Genomic DNA, 22,832 nt, shown 5'->3' with positions numbered 1-22,832 from the left:
AAAGTCTCAGAATTGCAGGCTGTTCAGGGAGCTGTTCTCAGGCTCATGGAAGCGGGATAACCTTGTGTACGGTCCCCTCCTTCTTACTAAAAGTTGTCTCAGCATTTCATGTCAACCAAGAAGTTAGACTGCCAGCATTTCATCCCACAGGGTCCAAGAAGAAAAAGAAGGACTTGAAAGGTTTTGGATGTCAGGGAGTTCTCTTGCATTACCTAGAGGTCACTCAAGAGTTTTGTCTCTTGGATCATCTTTTTGTGTTAATTAATTAAGCAAGATGAGACAGACCAACTTCCAAGGCCACCATCTCCAAATGGATTCATAGAGCGATCTCCTCTGCCACATCTGTGTGGCAAACAACTGCCTGTCTCATTGAAGGTGAATTCGACAAGAGGAGTGGCCTCCTCTTGGTCTGAGTCTCAGGCAATTCTACCTGAGGCAATTGTAAATCAGCAACATGTCCTCCCATCAAATTCTACAGGGTGGATGTAGCGGCACAAGAGGATGCCAATTTCAGGTTCTCAATACTATGAGCAGGCTCATCTATCCCACCACAGAGTTTAGGAACTGCTTAGGTACGTCTTTATGGTTCAGCATGTCATCCCTTTTGCACTGGAAAAAGAGATTAGGTTCTCACCTTGATAATATCTTTTCAAGTAGATATGGATAGTATGCTGAAACCCCCGCCCAGCAATTTATCTTATGCGCTTGTTTTCTCACTCAAACTTAATGGTCAACTCCATAGCTAAGATTTCACTGTCAGTCAGCCTATTGGATTAGGAAGAGATTGTATTTAGGATTACAAGGGAGGGATGTTTCAGCTCCATAAATGTTCAGACTGTTCATATTTCTTGCTTGACTTGTATTTTATTGAATGTATTATTCCTGAGAGGCTTTTTAATGTGTTAACTACATTACTGTTTCCTCATTGTTTTAATTTTATCTGAGAAGATCAGAGTCCTGTTTTCAGGGAATTCCCCCTATTCCTCTTTCTCCTGTCTTCTTCTGTAGGACTCTCACCAGCTTTGTTATGAACTGAAGGGGACAGCAGAGACTGTGGAGAAGGAGGAGGAGTTGAAAAGCTGTGATTGACATCTTCTGCAATATACTTGTGAGCACAGATGGACAACCGTATGGTTACCATCCCTATCTACTGGAAAAGATACTGTATTATCAAGGTAAGAATCTAATCTCTCTGTTTGATAAATCCTTACAATCCATCAACTCCAGCTCCCCTCTAAACTAAAAATGACAACCATTAACTTAACTATGCCTATCTTCATCTCAATAATGGACCTAGCAATACATTTCAGACAAACAAGTCCACTGACCCTGGAGGTCTTTATTGAACTAAATTACTTTTGCTCAAACATTTTAATACCTAATTTTTTTAATATTTCCATATAATCCTAAATCATCTGTGAATCTGTACCTGACATCTCCTTGTAATTGTGTAAAGTAGTCTTCTATGATAATGTAATTGTAATTCCCCATTTCCTTTATGGGCTTAACTGTGAATTGATTTGAACCTGTAATATGATATCTCTCTGCAATTATGTAACCTTTACTTAATAAGATAATGTAACTATAATTCCCCATATCACTATATCGGCCTCTTAGCTTGTAAATAACCTTGAACTTGTACTGGATAAATGCAATATAGAAATTCAGATTAGATTACCGTAGATACATAAGCATCACCTTATTATATCTTGTTTCTGAAAAAAGATAAGCCTGGCAGCAACATTCTGGATGGTCTGTAATTTTTTGTTTATACTTACTGTTCAACTAATATAAAGAACATTACAGTAATCTATTGGAACAATACAAGTGATTAAACCAATAGCCGAAAGTGTTCGCTATCACAGCAGTAACGAATTTGTCCTAATTTTTTCAGTTAAAGCTTGTACCTGTGTTTCCCATGTCAGATGCCTACAAGCATGTCAGATGTTTACAAGCATTGGGCAACCAATTTGGATGAGACTGTGGAGCCTAAATGGGATTTGATTTGCTTTATTATACCTTTCTTTTGTGAGATGGCCTCATTTTTGTTCTTTCTTTAGTTTGCTGCTTCTTAGTTGTACCTTGATGTAGTTTCTTTATCTTTATCTACAGTACACTTTTTTTTTTCTTCATCTCTCTTTGGGAATTGATTTTTCTTAGATATTTAATGTAACTTGGAATGGAAACCGCTGAGGTCTGTAATATGGTATAGGCGGTATAACAAATAATATTAAACATAACATAAACATAGCACTATGAACAAATTCCATGCATTTGGGTCAAGAAAAAAAAGCCCTGTATTAACAATATATCTTTATTATTTAATAATTTGTTTTCTCAGGTACTTTAGATTGTGAGCCTTCGGGACAGTTAGGGAATTTCCAAGTACCTAATTTTTACTTTTATTTTTATTTTATTGTAACCCGTTCTGGGGTCTTGGGAGGACGGGCTAAAAAAATGAACAAATAAATACATTTAATCCCCAGAATTCTCAATTGCAGTTTCAGTGGGATATTATGCAATACCGATGGAATCTCATCACTAAGATCCTAGGTGGACTTAACAATAAAAATATGGTTTTTATCTTTGTTCAGTTTCATATTTGTCTAATGCCTTTTGAAAATCCAGATACCCAATTATCAGTCAGCTCATCTCTATCCACATGTTTATTCAAACCTTCAAAGAAATATGCAGTACTCCTCCAATATTCGCAGGGGACCGTTCCAGGAACCCCCGTGAATCTTGAAAAACCGCGAATACGGTTTTTCGTGGGGGAGACTGGAGAGGGCAGCGGGAGAGGCAGGAGAGAACAGCCGGAGCACCGGTGAGTGAAGGAAATCACTCGCTGTATGCTCCGACTGCCTCTTCCTGCACTAAAGTCGGGCTTTACCAATCAGGAACTGCGTGTCAAAGCAGCTCCTGATTGGTGAGGCCCAACTTTAGTACAGGAAGAGGCGGTCAGAGCATACAGTGAGTGATTTCCTTCACTCTCCGGCGCTCCAGCTTCCCTCTCCTGGTCAGCGGTTTGCAGTTGGAAAATACCACGAATGACCGGAACCACGAACTGCCGACAGCGAATGACCGGGGGAACACTGTAGTGGATTGTTGAGACAAGATTTCCTTTGACTAAATCCAAGTTGGCTTTATCTCATTAATCCATGCTTATGTATATGATCTGTAATTTTGTTCTTTATAATAAACTCTACCATTTTGCCCAGCACTTTTGGAGCCCTTTTTAAAAATTGGTGTTACATTGGCTACCCTGCAGTATTCTAGTACCATGCTGAATTTTAAAGATAAATTACAAATAACTAACAATAGCTCTGCAAGTTCAGTTTTCAATTCTGTCAGTACTCTGGGATGTATACCATCTGGTCCTGGGATAAAGAGGGAGGAGCCTAAGGCCCGGATTGGCTCAGATGCCTAAGGCCCCTCCCCTGGGAGGGATCTTAGGTATCTGAGCCAATCCGGGCCTTAGGTCCCTCCCTATGCAGCCCAGGATTCATCAGGAAGGGGAAGGCCCACCATTTTGGAGTGACAGGCCTGAGCAGCAAGAGGGACTGGGCATCCCTCCTGCTGTCAACCTAATTTCCTGGTATGGAGGAGGTTGGGAGGTTTGGGAGGCAGGTGGGCATCCCTCATCGGGGTGGGGGGAGAGGTGGCACAGCATTTCTTTTTCTATGAGCACAACATCTGTAAATAATATGTAAACCAAAAAAGAAATAAGGCATTCAACTGGTAAAATCCAAAGTGGAAGACAAACAGAACGCTATCCAGTGAGAAGATTAAAAGTAGACTTTATTCGCATGTTCCAATGATTAAAAGCTGATGTCCAACATGGCCATTTTTGCCTTGGACTGCTTCAGGGGCTTAATAACATATTACAAATGTGCACACATAAAACCACATCAATACAATCATTAATTTTTATTTTTTTTTATAAGAGTTCCAATATGTACAAATACAGTCAGCCCTCCATATCCATAGGTTCCACATCCACAGATTCAACCAACCATGGATCTGACTGTGACTCACTCTCTCCCCCATCCTCCATAGCCAGACTTAAGCCCTGCAGTAACAGCAGCAGCTGTACTCATAGGCTACCTGTAGCCTGCACTGGACCTTTTCCTCTGACTTGTCATGTCCTTTCTGATGGGTCAGAGGGAAAGACCCAGTGTAGACCATAGACAGCCTTTGAGTATGGCTGCTGCTGTTGACGCAATACCAAAGGCTGGCTCTAAAGGTACACCAGGTGCAAGGAACTTGAAAGAGTGAGCTATGGTACCAGACCATGCCTGAGGGGGTGGGGATGACAAGGTGAAGAAAAGGGAGGGAATTAAGAGAACTTGAGCATCTGTGGATTTTGGTATCCTCTGCAGATACTGAGGGACAACTATATACATACATATTCACTTTCTGTTTTGGCTGAGTTGTCCTTTGAAATGGCTGTTAAAAAGAAAGTCTGAACTGAGGCTTCCTGTGCCTGTTAGCCGTGCTTTATACTGATACTATAGCAATTTTAAAATAGTTCCCTTAAATGCAAGCCTAGGAACTGTAGCAGAGACTTTCTATGCTAAGAAAAAAAAAAACTCCCCTGCTAAGTGAGCTTACCTATTGAACTTTAAGTCTACCTTTCCCCAAGTTTACAAGCAATTTCCCAGCAAATTCTTACCTGTGAAGCTCTCTCTATTTCTGGAAGTCATCTCACAGCACATGTGTGCGTTTCTTTGGAAAGATGAGTAATACATTCATCATAAATAAAATATGGCCCTAAGCCTCTGATTGATACTAAGAGGGCCTTGAAGAGCCATTCCTAATCCCCAGCTATTAAGAGTTACACTGATGGGGCCTTAGGATAAAAACATTACCTTATATTCTAAGTGATTGTACCATGTTTTATGGCTTCTAAGAAAACACAAAAACCATAAAAGTGAAAAACCAAATGATGTTGCACAATTTTGGATGAGAATGACTTTCTCAGCCTTCCTGGTGTCTGCATTGTCTATGCACGTGGCTTCCATGGGGGCAATGATCTGCTCTTTAGCCCTCTTGACATTCATGTGTTAGCTGGTTCTAATATGTCCAACTTGTGGAACTTCCATTGTCTTTGTGGACATTTTGAGTTGTAGGGGTATGCCCCGTTTTGCAAGCCTCAGTAGATGAAACATATACAGACATCTCACTAATTCTGAGTGTATAGCATCAGATAAAACATTAATATATTGCTCCATCATCACAGGGTTGATGGAGCTGTGACTCAGAAGCAGACCACACTCCACCCACAGTGGGGTGAACCAGAAATACAAGACCTCAACCTGGGTTTTATTGTGGACAGGGTGAGGGGGGCCCCTCTGGGTAATGGCAGCCTGCGCCTGACTGGCTATCATCAGAAGACTGGGCAGGTAAGACTTTCAAGAACAGACTGCTGCTTACAAAAGTTGCTTGAGAATGCTGTGACATGGCTGCATCTACATCGTAGATGACGGCATATAAAAACCTGAACGGTCCATCCAGTCTGCCCATTAGTTATACACCCATTAAAAATACATGATTAAATTAACTTGTCTCTTCTTTGATATTTCTGGGTCATAGACTGTAAAGTCCACCTGGTATTGTCCTAGGTTCCAAATGCTGAAGTTGCCGTCCAAGCTCACTCTGGCCTATCCAAACATCCTGTTTGCAGGATATCTACTATAAAGTCTGGCCAGTAACATCCTCATGTTCCAAGTTAGTGGAGTTCCCATTGATTCCCTCCTCAGCCCATCCTATACCAAATCATCACATATGGGACACAGACCATGCAAATCTGTCTAGTACTGGACTTAGTTCTTTAACTTACATTCTTAGTTTTCTAATTAGAGATCCTCTATGTTTATCCCGCACTTTCTTTTTTAATTCCAGCACCGTTTCCCTTTCCACCACTTCCTTCAGGAGGGCATTCCAGGCATCTATGTGAAAAAGAATTTCCTAACATTGCTCCTGAGTCTTCCTCCCTGCATCCTCAAATTATGCCCTCTAGTTTTACCATTTTCTCTTCTCTGGAAAAGATTTGGTTCTTTATTAATACCTTTCAAGTATTTAAACATCTGTATCATCTCCCCTGTCCCTCCTCTCCTCCAGAGTATACATATTTAGGTCTTCCAGTCTCTTCTCATACTTCTTTAAGTTCAAACCCCTTACCATTATTGTCGCCTTACTCTAGACCGCTTCAAGTCTTTTTATATCCTTCACCAGATACGGCCTCCAAAACTGAACACAATACTCAAGGTTTGGCCTCACTAATGACCTATATAGTTGCATCAACATCTCCCTTCTGGTTATTCCTCTTTCTACACAGCCTATCATCCTTCTGGCTATAGCCACCGTCTTATCAACTGTTTAGCTGCCTTTAGATCCTCAGACACAATCACCCCAAGGTCTCTCTCTCGGACAGTGCTAATCACCTCCCAGCACATACGGGTTCCTCAGATTTCTACCCCCCAAATGCATCACTCTGCACTTCTTCACATTGAATTTTAGTTGCTAGACATTAGGCCATTCCTCTAACTTTAGCAGATCCTTTTTCATGTTTTCTACTCCCTCCAGAGTGTCCACTTTGTTATAAATCTTGGTATCATCCGCAAAAAGACTAATCTTACTTTCTAACCCTTCAGCAATGTCGCTCACAAATATGTTGAACAGAATCAGTCCCAGCACCAATCCCTGAGGCACTCACCTTTCTCTCCTCCGAATGAATTCCATTAACCACCACCATCTGGTGTCTGTCCATCAACCAGCTTCTAATCCAGTTCATCACTTTGGGTCTTAACTTCAGCCCATGGAGTTTGTGTAGCCCTTTCAGGACCAAGGGACATATTTGTCCCATAACTTTAAAATCCTATAAATTTTGATTGGGATAGTCTACAGTTCTAAATTTGATATGTACGGATTCCATATGATACTGCCTTTATGTAAATAAACTGGTTCCGACATTCATTCATTAGCGTCGTTGCCAGATTGACGAGAAGATTCACTTGCCACACTGTCCATAAGCCAGAAGTGTGATTTTTTAAATAAAAATAATGATATTTCACAAAAAAAAATCAATTTTTTGGCATCTGCAAGCCCTTTTTACCATAAAAATGTCATCAAAACCACAAAAATTGGCCTACGATCCTTATGGTCCTGAAAGAGTTAAGAGCCTCCTATGAGGAATTGTGTCAAATGCTTTGTAAATTACATCTAGCACACGTTCTTGATCCAATTCTCTGGTCATCCAGTTAAAGAATTCAATCAGATTCGTTTGGCACGATTTTCCTTTGGTAAACCCATGTTGCCTCGGATCTTGTAATCCATTAGATTCTAAGAATTTCACTATCTTTTCCTTCAGCAATGTTTCCATTATTTTTCCAATAACCGAAGTGAGGTTTACCGGCCTATAGTTTCCTGCTTCATCTCTGCGACCACTTTTGTGAAGAGGGACCACATCCGTTCTTCTCCAGTCTCGCAGAACCTCTCCCGTCTCTAAAGATCTATTGAATAAATCTTTAAGAGGACTCGCCAAAATCTCTCAGAGCTCCCTCAATATCTTGGGATGGATCCTGTCCGGTCTCATAGCTTTGTTCATCTTCAATTTTTCAAGTTGTTCATAAACACTTTCTTCCATGAACGGTGCGATATCTACTCCATTCTTAGGTGTAAAGTCCCAGTGACTCACATTACAGTACATTAGTGATTTCTATTCCGCCTTGTGGTTCAAGGCGGATTACATCAAAATTAACAAGAATTACATTAAAAGTTTGCAGGATCCCTATCAGCAGTTCTATAGGAGGGCCTAGCAATTGAGACGCTATGATACAAATTCTGCTGTAATCTACTTTTTAAAAAATTCTAAATATTCCCAAATAAATCTAGCTAACAGATTCTGTGCTATAATCTCCAACTACAAATTAAACCTTAAAGCTGCTTTCTGGTCTGACTGACTATGTAAAATAAAATAAAACTTGCCTGCAGTATGAAAGACAAGAGTTAGTCAGGAGAGTTTCTTTTTCTAAAGCATTGTGTATGATGAAAATCTGTATGATGGCTGATCTCACTCTCCTTTGAGATTTTGATTTATGTCTCATGTTGTGTGATGACTGGCTCCTTCCTTTCTGAAGCCTTGTAAGATGGCTGATTTCACTCTTCCTTGAAAATGCTGGAAAATAGATTGATGTGTGTCTCCTCGGTGTTCCAAGACGGCTGGCTTCCCCCTTTCTCAGATGGCTGATCTCTCCCTTGAAAATGCTAGAAAATAGATTGATGTGTGATTCCTCGGTGTTGAGACGGCTGGCTTCTCCCTTTCTGAAGCTTTGTAAGATGGCTGATCTTTGAGATACTGCAACATGATTGGATCTTGCTCTCTCTTTGAGATGTTATATTGCTTCATTCCTCAGGCACTGGAGATGGCCCATTATCCTTCCCTCATAGATGCCATAACATGGAATATAGGTTGCTTTTTGTTTTTGAATATTAATGGGCTGATGTTCAAAACATCTATCCACTTAACGTAAGAAATTAGGCACTTAATTCAGGGTAAAGACTAATTCTCCACTGAGCATTGAAATGTGTTATGTGAGATCATGAGGGAAAGTACAGAACCTTACACAAATTTTCAACTGTAGGAACCTACCTTAGATGCCTATATAGTTGAAACATAGCACAGATAAAGTCAGTCAATTTTTTTAGCCCAAAACCTAGTCTCTTAAAACTGAGGCACTGTTTCAGTACTGCTTTCCTTCAATATTATCCCCTAATTGTTTCATATCGGGTATGGTCAGCTGGCTTGATAGATTTAGAAATATTTGAATTATTTTTATGGTATTTGAATAACCCTGCTTGTGAGCCACCTCACTGCACTCATGAGAGTGAAGGATTCTTTTTGTTAATTTCACAATCCACCTTTAATATCAAAGAGGGTTTTAACTCTGATACTATCCCTTCCAGACCTCAGGGCCCTTATCTAGCCCTTCACTTCGGGACCTCTATATTAAACAGTGCTTCCATTCCAGTAGGTTATCCCCTAAATCTTCATTGTTTTTTCCACTCTTCTCCGTCATCTCCTGTTAATAATCCAGAGATGTCTTCTCCCTCCAGGATCCTTTGCCTTTGCACACCCTCTTTTTGTGGATGAGGTAACTGGTTCTTCCACTTCTATTCTTGAGCAGAAGTCCAACCCACATCAACATATTCTCACTCTCCCTGAGGCCTGAGATCCTCCGTCGCTTCCTCTTGGCAGGAGGCGGGATCCAAAGACCCTTGTTGCACTCTCACTTTTTATACATTACACCATTTCCTGCCCAAAGGACAACCCCACCCTCCCACAGAGAATGGGCAGATCCCAGGTGCTACTTTACCTCACTCCTTTCCCACTAACCCATGAATAGGGTTACCAGATGTCTGGGAAAACCCAGCCATGTCTTCTTTTTAGAACATTCCAAAACCCAGCAGTTTGGCTGCGTCTGGAGGGCCTTCAACAACCATGCTTGGATGATGTCACATGCTTGCAGTCTGGAGGTCAGGAAAAGAGACAAGACTTTGGGGGGCAGGGCTGGAGGCAGAATAGGGCGGAGCCATGCATCCAGGTTTGTCCATCATTAAATATGGTAACCCTACCCATGAAGTCACTGTGAATGCTTTCCTCTTCAAACCTGCTGGTAACATTGTGGGAATTCTCCAGGTATTACATATTATTAAGGTAGACCAAGAGAAAGCCACTGCTTATCCCTGATGATCAGTAATATTAAATCTTGCTACTTTGTGGGACTATGCCAGGTGCTTGTGACTTGGACTGGCCAGTGTTGGAAACAGGATACTGGATTAGATGGACTTTTGGTTTAACCCAGTAAGTCAGCTCTTATGTTGTTATGAAGAAAAGGGCAGGGTGAGAGTCGGAGCATAAAGGAGAAGTGTAGGGGGAGGGAAGAGTGGAATGGAAGGAGGAGGAGAATTGAGAGTACAAAGGCAGGGAGGGTGGGGCAAGAGTGCAAGAAGGGAGGGAGTGAAAAGGGTTGACAGGAGAAAGAGGGGAGGAAAAAGTGCATGGTGGATGGCAGAAAATGAGGGGGAAGAGTGCAAACTTGTGCAGGAAGACAGTGAAACTGCAGTGACAGAGAAGCCTCCTCACACACACTGCGCCCAATAAGTATGTACCCCAACACACATATGGGCACATATTCCTACATATACATATATACATACTGTGGATGGTTAGACTGGATGGGCCATTTGACCTTTATCTGCCATCATGTGTCTTTTTATGTTCCATACACACACATATATCTACATACCCACAAAAATACAGCTCCCAAGACACAGTGGCAAAACACACACACACACACACACACACACACATAACATACCCATAGATCAGAGGATTTCAACCCAGTCCTCATGGCACACCCAGCCAGTCGGGATTTTCAGAATATCAGATATGCTGAAACCCCTGAGAACTGGGTTGTAAAGCTGTGCTACCCAACACATAAAAAACCAAAAAAAACTCTGTGGAGTGACGATGTTCCTAAATGGATTTTATTTGAAAGTATCAAAGTTCCAAAGGTACACTGAAATCATCCACATAAAATAATTCCATCCACATAAAAATAAATCATCCACATAAGAGCCTTAAAGGACCTAGTCCACTAGGGATACAGGACCCAACACGGTCTGCGTTTCGACAAAAAGTCTTCTTCAGGGGTCCCTGCTGGTCCTATAAAGGTGAGTGCGAATAAAAAAATTTAAAAAAAGAGAAAAATAAAAAAGGTGAGTGCGTGGGAAACAATTGTGTGGTGAGCCGGAAGTGAGACACTGCTAGCAAGCAGTGTCTCACTTCCGGCTCACCATACAATTGTTTCCCAAGTACTCACCTTTATAGGGACCCCTGAAGAAGACTTTTTGTTGAAACGCGGACCGTGTTGGATCCTGTATCCCTAGCGGACTAGGTCCTTTAAGGCTCTTACGTGGATGATTTATTTTTATGTGGATGGAATTATTTTATGTGGATGATTTCAGTGTTCCTTTGGAACTTTGACACTTTCAAATAAAGTCCATTTAGGAACATCATCACTCCACAGAGTTTTTTTTGTTTTCTCTGGATTTTCTTCTTTGTGGATATTTCAGAGTCAATTCCTTTTGTTTTTTACCCAACACATAAATACATACATAAAAACAGCCCCTAAGTCACATGACACAAGCACACACACACACACACACACACACACATACATATATATATATATATATATAACCACACAGCCTCTAAGACACAGTATCTCCATGCCCACTCCCAATATACCACACACACATTATAATTTTTAAGATCATATATGGTTAGATGCCACAGTATTTAATGGAATTAATTACATTTTTAGTGGGTAGACCCACATCATGTTTCAGAGAAGCAATTTTACCTACAATTTCCATCTCCGAAGGCAAATCAAGTCATTCACTCATTGAAATGCTTTGGGGTTGTTGTTTTTTTACCAGTCTCCTTTAATTTGGAATGAACTTCCCATTCTAGTTAGATTAGAGGGTTGTTATACAGTTTTTAGAAAAGTTAAAACATTCTTGTTTAAGAAATTGTCGTGAATATTGATGCTGTATTTTGTTTGTAATTGTACATCTGTCATTATGTTCTAACTGGATTTGTCACCAGAAATAAATACTTCCGTTATCCGCTTTGGTGGAATACAAATTGGAATGCCCACAAATATAGAGCCCCTAAGACACAGTGTCAACACACAAACAAACACACAGCCTCTGAGACATGGTGCTGGCATCTATAGACCTCCAACATCCAGACACCCACTTACACAGCCCACGATACCTTTCTGACACCCAGTACAGCCATTGAGTCTGCAGATGGAGGAAGGGGAAACCCACCATTGTGTCACACTGTGACGGTGTACTTTTAACTCATTTAATCACTGTCTCCCTCCCTGATGCACTATTTTTCTCTCTCTTCCCTCAGGTAATCAGGACTAAGGAATCCATAATGAACTGTTTCACATCCCTTGTTCAATCCAATATTAAACATGGATACTTTATATTTGGAGAGCAAGAGGTAAAGACTTTTGCCTTTACTCAGCATACTTCCAAAATGGCTGTGGTTCTTGGACTGGCCACGGTTATAACCCTCATATCAATGAGCATGCAAATGAGGTAATAAATTTGGAGCAGTTAATGGGGAGTGAATTAGTCATGGAGCAGGTCCTGTAATTGATTTATTAAGATTCCCAGCAAGTACCATTCATACAAAGTAACCGACAACAGATAATGACCTGAACTGTCCATCCAGTCTGTCTAATATTCACACTCATTATAAGGTAGATTCATGGCTAAATTGTCTTTTCTCTAATATATCTGGGCAATAGACCAGTGCTGTCTTTAGGTTGCCACTCCTGAGTTGCCATTGAAACCCAATGGTAGAGCTAGGGTGGGAGGTGCCCAGGAGCAATGCTCCCCCCCTTCCCACCCTGTACCTCTTTAAATCTTCACCTTCACAAGCAGCTTCTCTGGCCTCTAGCATTGTCTTTCCCGCTGATGTTACTTCCTGGCCCCACAACCCAGAAATGATTTCAGAGGGAGCCAGACTGGCATGAGCAGCAGGCTAGCATAGTTGCTCCTGCTGGCAGGAAGGCAGTCCGCCCCATCCCCCTCCTCTTCCGAGGCCATTGCTCTAGCCTATCCTAACCATCAAAGCCTTCCCCAACTCATCCTAAATGAAATCACCACATATGGGACACAGACCGTGTTTCTTTTATAACATTCATTTTCTAATTATGTTCATCCCACACTTTTTGAATTCCGTCTCCCTCGGAGGGCATTCCAGGCATCTAGTACCCTGCGTCTTGTCAGTTAGAAACTTACATTTTGCTGTGGCTTTCTTCAGGGTCTGCTGCAAGGTCTGCAGTTGTCTTTGTAAATAGTGGGTCCACTGATCCGATGGGGAACTGGGCAGTCTGTTGATCACCAATTTGAATTTTGGAGGGAAAGTGAGTTGGTCTCAACTTTGATTGGAAAATCAGTTGGTAATTTTTCTTTTCTAAGAGAACCTATAAGAGAAAACGCTATCTTACTGAACAAATACTTCTGATCTCTGTTCAAAAAATAAAATCCTTGAGAAGGACCGTGATTGGCAGGCAACGTTACATGTGAGAATGGAGTGGATACTGCACCGTTTATGCAAGAAAGTGTTTATGAACAATTTGAAAAATTGAAGGTAGACAAAGCCAGGGGACCAGATGGCATCCATCTTAGGATTTTGAGGGAGCTCAGAGAAGTTTGGGCAGGTCCTCTTAAAGATTTGTTCAGTAAATCCTTAGAGACAGGAGAGGCTCTGCAGCACTGGAGAAGAGTAGATGTGGTCCCTCTTCACAAAAGTAGTTGAAGATATAAAGAGGGAAACTACAGGCCGGTAAGCCTTACTTCAGTTATTGGAAAAATAATGGAAGCGTTGCTGAAGGAAAGTGAACTTCCTAGAATCCAATGGGTTAAAAGATCCGAGGCAACATGGCTTTACTAATGATAAATTGTGCCAAATGAATCTGATTGAATTCTTTGACTGGGTGACCAGAGAACTGGATCAAGGTCATTCGCTAGATGTAATTTACTTAGATTTCAGCAAAGCCTTCAACACTGTTCTACATAGGAGGCTCTTGAATAATCTTGACAGGCAGTATTTAGGTCCTAGTGGTGAACTGGATTAGAAACTGGTTGATGGACAGAAACCAGAAGGTGGTGGCTAATGAAAGTTGCTTGGAAGAAGAAAAGGTGAATAGTAGAGTGCCACAAGAATTAGTGTTGGGTCTGATTCTGTTCAATATATTTGTGAGTGACATTGCTGAAGGGTTAGAAGGTAAGGTTTGCCTTTTTGCAGATGATACCAAGATTTGTAACAGAGTGGACACCCCGGCGGGTGTGGAAAATATGAAAAAGGATCTGCAAAAGTTAGAAGAATGGTCTGTTTGGCAACTAAAATTCAATGTAAAGAAATGCAGATTGATGCATTTGGGGAGTAGAAATATGAGGGAACCCCTATGTGTCGGGAGGTGAGAGGCTGATATGCACAAATGGTGAGAGGGACTGTGATAATACTGTGGGGTGATACTGTTTTGATGCCTTCAGATCATCAGACACTATGACAAGGTGGTGTCTGTAGCCAGAAGGATGCTGGGCTATATAGAAGAGGCATAACCAGCAGAAGAAAGGAGAAGTTGATGCCTTCAGTCTCCACATAGCGATTTGTAGCTTCTTTCAGTAACGCAATTCCATGTTTTGCCTTCCTCCTTTCACTAATATACCTGAAAAAAATTTTGCCACTCTTTTTTATATGTATTTCTAGCCATTTGCTCTTCCGCTTGTTCTTTTGCTAGACGTATCTCTCTTGGCTTCTTTCAATTTCATACAGTATTCTTTTCTATGTGCCTCTTCTTAAGTTTTTTTTTGGGGGGGGTTTCACAAATGCAAACTCTTTTGCCTTTATTTTCTGTCACTTCTTTGGAAAACCGTTTCAGTTTCCTTTTTCTCTTGCTTTTGTTTTCCTCACATAAAGGTTGGTGGCCAATTTTATTGCTCTTTTCAGCCTGGATCACTGTTCTTCCACTTCTCTTATATCCTCCTATCCTATCAGCTTTTTCTTCAGGTACTTCCTCATTTTACTAAAGTCCTCACGTTTGAAATCCAGGACTTGAGTTTTGTGTGGCTGCCCTCCACTTTAGCTGTTATATCAAACCAAACTGTTTGATGATCACTACCGCCCAGGTGGGGACCAACTCAGACATAGTGGAGACACTTTCCCCATTTGTGAACACTAGATCCAGCATCACTTCTTCCCTCATGGGTTCTGCCACCATTTGCCTGAGGAGAGCATTTTGAAAAGCATCCACGATCTCTCTGCTTCTTTCCAATTCTGCAGATGGAACTTTCCAATCCACATTAAGCAAGTTGAAATGACTCAGCAGTAGCACCTCCCCTTTCTTTTCCAAATCTTTATCAAGTTGCTCTGATTGTGTCAGAGGTCTGTAGACAACACCCAGACATGTCGGAGCAGCCCATTCGCTCCCATAGCATCAGCTTACTTCCTCTACCAGCGGAACAACTGGGGCAGAGATGGGGAGTAGCTGACTCAGGAGATATTTAATGAATATGCATGAGATGTGACTCGGTCTCTTGCATATGCATTGAGTTTACTCCAAATACCAGCCCATTTGGGTGTGCCCTGCAGGGGATGCCATGTCAAGGTCATGATAGGGGAAAGGAAAAAAGAGTGAGACAGGAGTATTAGAAGAGAGACAGATGATGCTGAATGTAGGGGGAATATAGATAGGGTAATGCTAGGGATAAGAGACAAAAGGGCATGGTAGATGGGGAAGAAATAGAGAAGATGTTGGATTGTGAGAGAGAGAAATAAATGGAAGAAATTGAAAGGAAAAGATCAGTACTGGAGATGGATGTAATGGAAGAAGTGAAGAAGACAGGAGAAGAGAGAAGAATAACAAATGGGCAGGAAACCCTGGCAAGACAGAGTTGAGAAGACAGAAACTGGAGATTGGAATCAACACATTAAATGACTAAACTACACAGGTAGAAAAAAGAATTTTATTTTTTAATTTCAGGTACAGGTAGAAAAAAGAATTTTATGCAGTCAAATTAATTTCGATTGTGACCAAATGGTCCATCTCCTGGGCAGATTCTATTCTTTTTTGAGGAACATAATAAAAATTATTGATTGGGAAATTCTCCGCATTGGGCAATCTCAGTATTTCTTTGAAATATTTCCTTAATAGAATTTCAGATGATAGTAAATGCATTACTGGGAAATTGACCAAGCGGAGATTCCTAGCTCTATACATATTTTCCATTAATTCCATTTTGGAGTGTATCACAGTAGAATCTTTAACAGCAGATACTGAGACAGCTTGAAGGGTATTACACCGTGTTTCCATCACATTTAAACGCCTATCCAAACAACTCAGATTATCATCCACATTTACGAATTTATGAGAAACAGCTTGTGAAAAGTCCACTGTTTGTTTCATCATTGACCTGAAATACTTAGGAAACCAACCTGTTCAATCTTAGTCCTTAACAACCGAGCGCAAGAACCACCTGTCGCTAAATCTGTACTTTGTTTATTCATTCAATCTGTAACTTTGCTTATTCACTCAACCTGCAACATTTCTAATCATTGTAAACCGCATAGAACTTCACGGTCCTGCGGTATATAAACTGTTATTATTATTAAAAAAAAACAAACAAAAAAAACCCTTCAACTCTAGAAATACCTAACCACAAATCTTTAAGGGTAATATCTCGTGTTTCAGCCGTTGGGGTGGTTGTTCCTCCATTATACCTGAAAAATCAAGTGATTAGAAGATAGCTAGGATGTGATTCAGAGTAGGTCAACTCTGGTGCTAACATGCATGAGTGAGATAGATAAGATGTTAATAATGAAACTTTATTTCAAAAATAGATCAATTTGGAGGAGATTTGGTTAGGATTTTTCCTGATGTCTCTAGAGCTACTCAATTAAGGAACAAAGAGTTTTTGAGATTAAAAGTTAGAGTTTTGACTCTTGAGGCATCTTTTTACCTAAAATTTCCCTGTAAATATCTTCTTAACTTACAAAGATACAAACAAAAAGGCAGTACAGTTAATAGATTCTCAGAGAGGTGTTATGGCCAACCCTGGAGGCAAAATAGGAATGCCTTATAACCCAAATAGGAATATAAGTAGTGATAAGGGGATATCCTCAGTGTGAGGGATTAGCGAGGGGAGGTTTTATTATGTGTGGTAGTAATGGTGGGAAGATCACGGGACGAGGGGGTCCCCCTCTTAATTTCTGCTCTGGGCCCCACAACATCTAAGTCACTCTTTTGGCTCGGTGGGTGTGGAACAGGAGCAGTCGGTGATGGACTTATCGTTTTGTGTCACTGAATATACAGTGGGAGTAGTGTGTGATGAACATATGACTGAGATATTTTGGCTCTGCCCCCCACAGTTAATGTTCCATGGTGTTAATCCACTTATCGACATGATTCTCATCATCCGCTTATATCTTTGGCCTGATGGAAGTGTAGAAAATGCTCCATGGGATCCTAGATCACCTGTCTCACCATTGCTGGGAAGTGAGGAGTGGGTCGTTGCATGGAGTGCCCTCAGACTTACAAAAGCAGCAGCCCTCTTATGTAAGTATTCCTTTGTGTAATTGTCAGTGTAATAAAGATAGCTATCCCTTTTTTATTATCACTCTTCAAGGCTATAGGAATATCAGAGATGTGTCTGCAGCAAATAGATTATAATGACAGATAACGATCTCATATTCTGCTCAGTGAAAACCTAAAGCCCACACTAAAGGCAGTTAACAAAGGTGTCTCTGTGCTCCCTAATGCTCTAATGGTTTCAGCATGGGCACTGAAACCATTAGCACAGACCACATGTGGATACATTTTTTTAAATAAAAGTCCTTCGTATGCATTATAAATCATAATACTTATTAGAAGTATAGCATCTTCTAAATACACAGTACAGTTAATTAAGAAAAGATATAAAAATAAATCAAGCAAAATGGCTTATCAAGCCCACATTATGGAGAAACTGACAATCACTAAATTATACAAAAAAAGAATTTAAAAAATAAAAGGGTTAAATATCCGATAGGCATCATCTTCATATCGATGTTCTCCATCGAGAGACATCGATCCACTATTTGGAAGCATCAACGCTCTTCTTCAGCATGGCATTCGACACCAAGGTATCATCGTTCCTCATTGAGTTGATCTTATGCTTCAAAGCGAAAAAGGGATACTGGTCGATCCTCATTGGATCGGTACTGAAGATGTCACAAATGTAGACATCATTCTCCTCAACGCACAGCTTCTCCAAGACTTCTCTATGATTCAGATTTGCGATCTGACTCAGAGTGTGAACTTACTTTATCTGTGACTGAGTCTTATGGTACACTTTCAGAACAGTCACCACAGAAAACATCTCCCAGAAGATCTCCTCCAGAAAGACTTTACATTACCTATGTAATGTAAATGCACATGAGTCGAATCTCTTTCATTTGAAAGGAAACTCTTCAATGAGAGGGCATAAGATGAAGTTAAGAGGTGATAGACTCTGGAGTAATCTGAGGAAATACTTTTTTACAGAAAGGGTAGTAGATGCTAGTGCTGCCCGATTCAGGAAAAAAAATTTCGATTTGATTTTCCTGCCCAATTGGGTGTGTTTTCCAAACATCCTGGTGGGTTTATTTTATAGCCTCTTCACCCCCTTTGCCTTCTCCTAACCACACTGGCGCTGTGGTGTAAGCAAAATAAACAAACAAAAAAGACTTTTTCTCTCTCTGTTAAATCCTAGCTCATGTTTGCGGTCTAACACCAGCTCTGGCAGATACACATTTCAAATCTGACATATTGTAATTACAAAATGGAAAATAAAATTAGTTTTTCTACCTTTTGTTGCCTGGTCATTATTCAAATCTTGTTAGTCCCAAGCCCTGGTTGTCTTCTTATAACTTACTTGACAGGGTCTTCTTTCTTCTTTCTCCCTGCTAACCATCCATCTTCCATCTCTGTCCTCCCCTTCCGTTTCCATTCCCTCCTCTGGAGGTCTGGCATCTTTCTTTTTTTTCATCTCCATCCACAGATCCACCTTTTCTTAATTACCCTTTCATCCAGCATCTCTCCCTCCTTCCCCACCACCCCAGGGTCCACCATCTCTCCCTTTCTTTTCCCAACTACTCTCCTATCCAATATCTCTATCCCCCCTCCACACCATCCCTTGTGTCCAACTTCTCTCCCTTTCTGTTCCTTCCCTCCCTAAATCCCATTGTCCATCATCTCTCTCCCTCTCCTCTATTTTTAGACTTATTATTTCTTCCCCCACAAAGTCTGGCATATGCACATCTCTTTAAACCCCCCTTCCCTCCCTCTGTGTACTTCTACACCAGGGCCCCCCTCCCCTGAAGGCCTATACCCCCATCCCTGAAGGCCTGTCCCCCCCTTGAAGGCCTGCCTGTCTTCCCTGAAGGTCTATGCCACCATCCCAGGCCTGTCCCCTCCCTTAAAGGCCTCTGATGTCAGAGGATGGGCGGGACCGCAGCAGAGGAAACAGCTCAAAGCACTGCAGTGCAAAGAGCTGTAACCACGATCTTCGTCTGAAGCTGTAAGGTAAGGTAAACGGTTCAGGGAGGCCAGGGGGAACACGGAGACCTTCCCGGGGGGGGAGGCAGTCCTTCAGGGAGGCCAGGAGGGAAGCCAGACGCAGCACTTCCCAACTGACCCTCCCTCCTCACCCTCTAAAACAGGTGCAGCAGTGGCCAGCAAGAGCAGCGCTGCTGCTCCTGCTTTAGGGGGCGAGGGGAGAGGGTCCGAATTGGGAAGCCGATTTTTTTTTAATTTAAATCGATTCGAATCGATTCACCCAAAGTGAATCGGTGAACCGATTCGAATCGGAATCGGGCAGCACTAGTAGATGCATGGAACAGTCTCTCAGAAGAGGTGGTGAAGACAGAGACTGTGTCTGAATTCAAAAGGGCCTGGGATAGGCACATGGGATCTCTTGGAGAAAGAAAGAGATAACAGTTACTGCAGATCGACAAACTAGATGGGCCATTTGGCCTTTATCTGCCATCCTGTTTTTATGTTTCTATGTAAGGAATATTAGGCAGCTGGGCAAAGCCCTACCTATCAAATTGGAAGCTGACACTGGACCAAGGTGCTGAGTACCTTGATGCTTTGGACTATGAGCAGCCTCCCAAAGAGCTCCTCAAGTTACCGTTACATGGCATTCTTAAAGAGACGCTTCTCAAAAATTGGGAAACACCTTTAACTATCACGGCAGCTCCAAGAAAACTGGATTCCATATACAGAATCATTTCTTGGCCAGGGTTTTATAAACCACCGCTACAACATCAATCATTACTTGTGGAATCAACCCTAAAAAATCTCCCCGATCTCTTCCTCAACCAATCAGAGGTTGTCTACAATTCTACCATCAATGTTGGACTCTGATAACAACTGACCTGTGGGTTCTGAAAGTCATTAAGGAAGGGAGATGCTTAGGGCCGATTAAGCTCACCTAAGACCACTTCTGGGCGATCCTGTACCCACACCCAGCCTTGGGCGAGCTTAAGCATCCCTAGGCACCTCCCTGCATCTGTGATAGACGCCTACAGGTTGTTGGGTTTTTTAAGTCTTGGATCCTAATTTTGAGGACTTGTGTGTGATTAAGTTGAGAATTATTTCCTCTTTTTGGATAGAAGTATTTTAATGTTTTGTTTAATATTATGTTTGCTTAATTGCACTTTCTGTACAAGACGAAATGCTTGTTAAATAATGTAAAAATTTCTAAAATAAATAAATTTTAAAAAAACCAGTTACAATTTGCCATAATTACAGTACAAGCTTTTTTATCCTAACTCGACACATACTGAAATCTAATACCAATATACATAATACATAGTTAGAGGTTGTGTCATTAAAAAAAAAGCCAATCAGTATTCAGGCACTGACAGGAACATTAGCACAGAATAGTGAGCAATACCACAATTTTAACACAGCATTAATTTGCATGATCATTATTCTGATCATGCCATGGTAATTTTATTGTGCAGGATTCATGATAGAATTTGACTCTTCTGTGAATCTTTGAGCATCAGCCTATGAATGGATAAGGGCTAGGGATTTCTATACTGCCTTTTTGTAGTTACTCAACCATATTCAAAGTGGTTTACATACAGGTACTCAAGCATTTTCCCTATCTGTCCTGGTGGGCTCACAATCTAGCTAATGTACCTGGGGCAGTGGAGGATTAAGTGACTTGCCCAGCTGAAGTCTCAAGGAGCAGTGTGGGATTTGAACCCACAACCTCGGGGTGCTGAGGCTGTAGTTCTAACCACTGCACCATACTCTTCTCCAGTAATCATGAATGATCCTCATTGACCAGTGACTTCCTGCTCTCCTGTTCTTCCTGTCCTTATCAACAGTTGGTCAACAGGACTCTGCTCTCTCCTCCTCAATAATTAGCCAACAAACCTCAACTCTCCTTTGCCATTCATCATCTGTCAGGCCTTTGCTTTCTCAATTAACAAGTCTAAGCTTTCCTCTTCTCCTGTTCTTCCTGTTCCTATCAACAGTTGGTCAACAGGACTGCTCTCTTCTTCTCAATAATTAGCCAACAGACCTCAACTCTCCTTTGCCATTCATCATCTGTCAGGCCTTTGCTTTCTCAATTAACAAGTCTAAGCTTTCCTCTTCTCCTGTTCTTCCTGTTCCTATCAACAGTTGGTCAACAGGACTGCTCTCTTCTTCTCAATAATTAGCCAACAGACCTCAACTCTCCTTTGCCATTCATCATCTGTCAGGCCTTTGCTTTCTCAATTAACAAGTCTAAGCTTTCCTCTTCTCCTGTTCTTCCTGTTCCTATCAACAGTTGGTCAACAGGACTGCTCTCTTCTTCTCAATAATTAGCCAACAGACCTCAACTCTCCTTTGCCATTCATCATCTGTCAGGCCTTTGCTTTCTCAATTAACAAGTCTAAGCTTTCCTCTTCTCCTGTTCTTCCTGTTCCTATCAACAGTTGGTCAACAGGACTGCTCTCTTCTTCTCAATAATTAGCCAACAGACCTCAACTCTCCTTTGCCATTCATCATCTGTCAGGCCTTTGCTTTCTTAATTAACAAGTCTAAGCTTTCCTCTTCCTCCCATCATTAAAAGGCTTGAAATCTACTTGGACTTCTACAATAACTCAAACTACGATTTGCCAGCATCAACTGGTTAAAAAACACATATATACACCCTCCCCCCTAATACAAGCAATGATATGTGACCAGTCTACCAGAAGCATAATAGGGTTGGCCTTTTACTGATCCCTAAATTCTTCCCAATCTTACAGGGAGAAAAGAGAAACATGCTGCCTGGAACACAGGGATTCATGAGCTTTCTTTATATCACTGCCCAGTACCTCATGCCCTCAATCTATCAGTACTGGTAAGTACACAGAAATGCAGAGTGCCCCAAAGGAATATCATGTTACAGTGCTATACCTGTACTACGTCCAGAGTGTCCCCACGGGAATATCATGTTATAGTGCTGTAATGGACTGAGTCCTCACAGAAATACCATGTTATGGTGCTATACCTGTACTATGTCCATATTACAATGTACCACATCCAAAGTGTCCCCATGGGAATACCATGTTAAAGTGCTGTAATGGATCATGTCCAAGAGTGTCCCCACAGGAATACATTACAGTGCTATAATGTACCAAGCCCAGAGTGTTCCCACACCAATAGCATGTTACGGTCTATACCTGTACTATGTACAGTGTCCCTTCCTCAATACCATGTTACAATGTACCAACATCCAGAGTGGCCCTACTGGAATACCACGTTAAAGTGTTATAATGTACCAAACCCAGAGTGTTCCCACATCAATACCATGTTAGGTTGCTATAATGTACCATGTGCAGAGTATGTCTAAAGGAATATCACATTACAGTGTGCCCAAATGCAGAATATCCCATATACAAATATTGTACTATAATGCAGTGACTTCCCATGGGAATGTATGCCAAATTCATAGTGTTAAAGTCAAAAATGTGAACTGACTTTGCTGTTACAATAGTAACCTATCTATGGTGTGATCAAGATTTTTTCCAGGTTACTCAGAGGCATGAAACTCTACAAGGAAGGGATATACCCTCCCAAGAATGAAACAGAGTTCACTTTCCAATCATTGTAACTGTTTCAATAAAGATCACACTTCAAGCTAGGATACAGATAAATAAAGAATGTATGAGAAGGAAATTC

The 22,832-nt window shown here is 41.2% G+C and overlaps 1 protein-coding gene across 6 annotated transcripts in view; it reads left to right on the top strand.

The window, feature by feature from the left end:
* The window catches only part of CCDC17 (coiled-coil domain containing 17), a 432,057-nt gene that overhangs the window by 339,147 nt on the left and 70,078 nt on the right, over nt 1–22,832 (top strand). For all 6 annotated transcript variants that reach the window (XM_033915898.1, XM_033915896.1, XM_033915895.1 and 3 more), the window contains 4 exons: nt 5,240–5,402; nt 11,987–12,079; nt 17,018–17,204; nt 21,917–22,011. In XM_033915898.1, the coding sequence (XP_033771789.1) occupies nt 5,240–5,402; nt 11,987–12,079; nt 17,018–17,204; nt 21,917–22,011 (538 nt within the window). The remainder of the gene's footprint in view (nt 1–5,239; nt 5,403–11,986; nt 12,080–17,017; nt 17,205–21,916; nt 22,012–22,832) is intronic.

Source organism: Geotrypetes seraphini, chromosome 12, assembly GCF_902459505.1.
Source record: "Geotrypetes seraphini chromosome 12, aGeoSer1.1, whole genome shotgun sequence".
Lineage (NCBI taxonomy): Eukaryota > Metazoa > Chordata > Amphibia > Gymnophiona > Dermophiidae > Geotrypetes > Geotrypetes seraphini.
The sequence above is the reverse complement of the archived record's forward strand: the minus strand, read 5'-3'. Positions and strand labels throughout refer to the sequence as shown.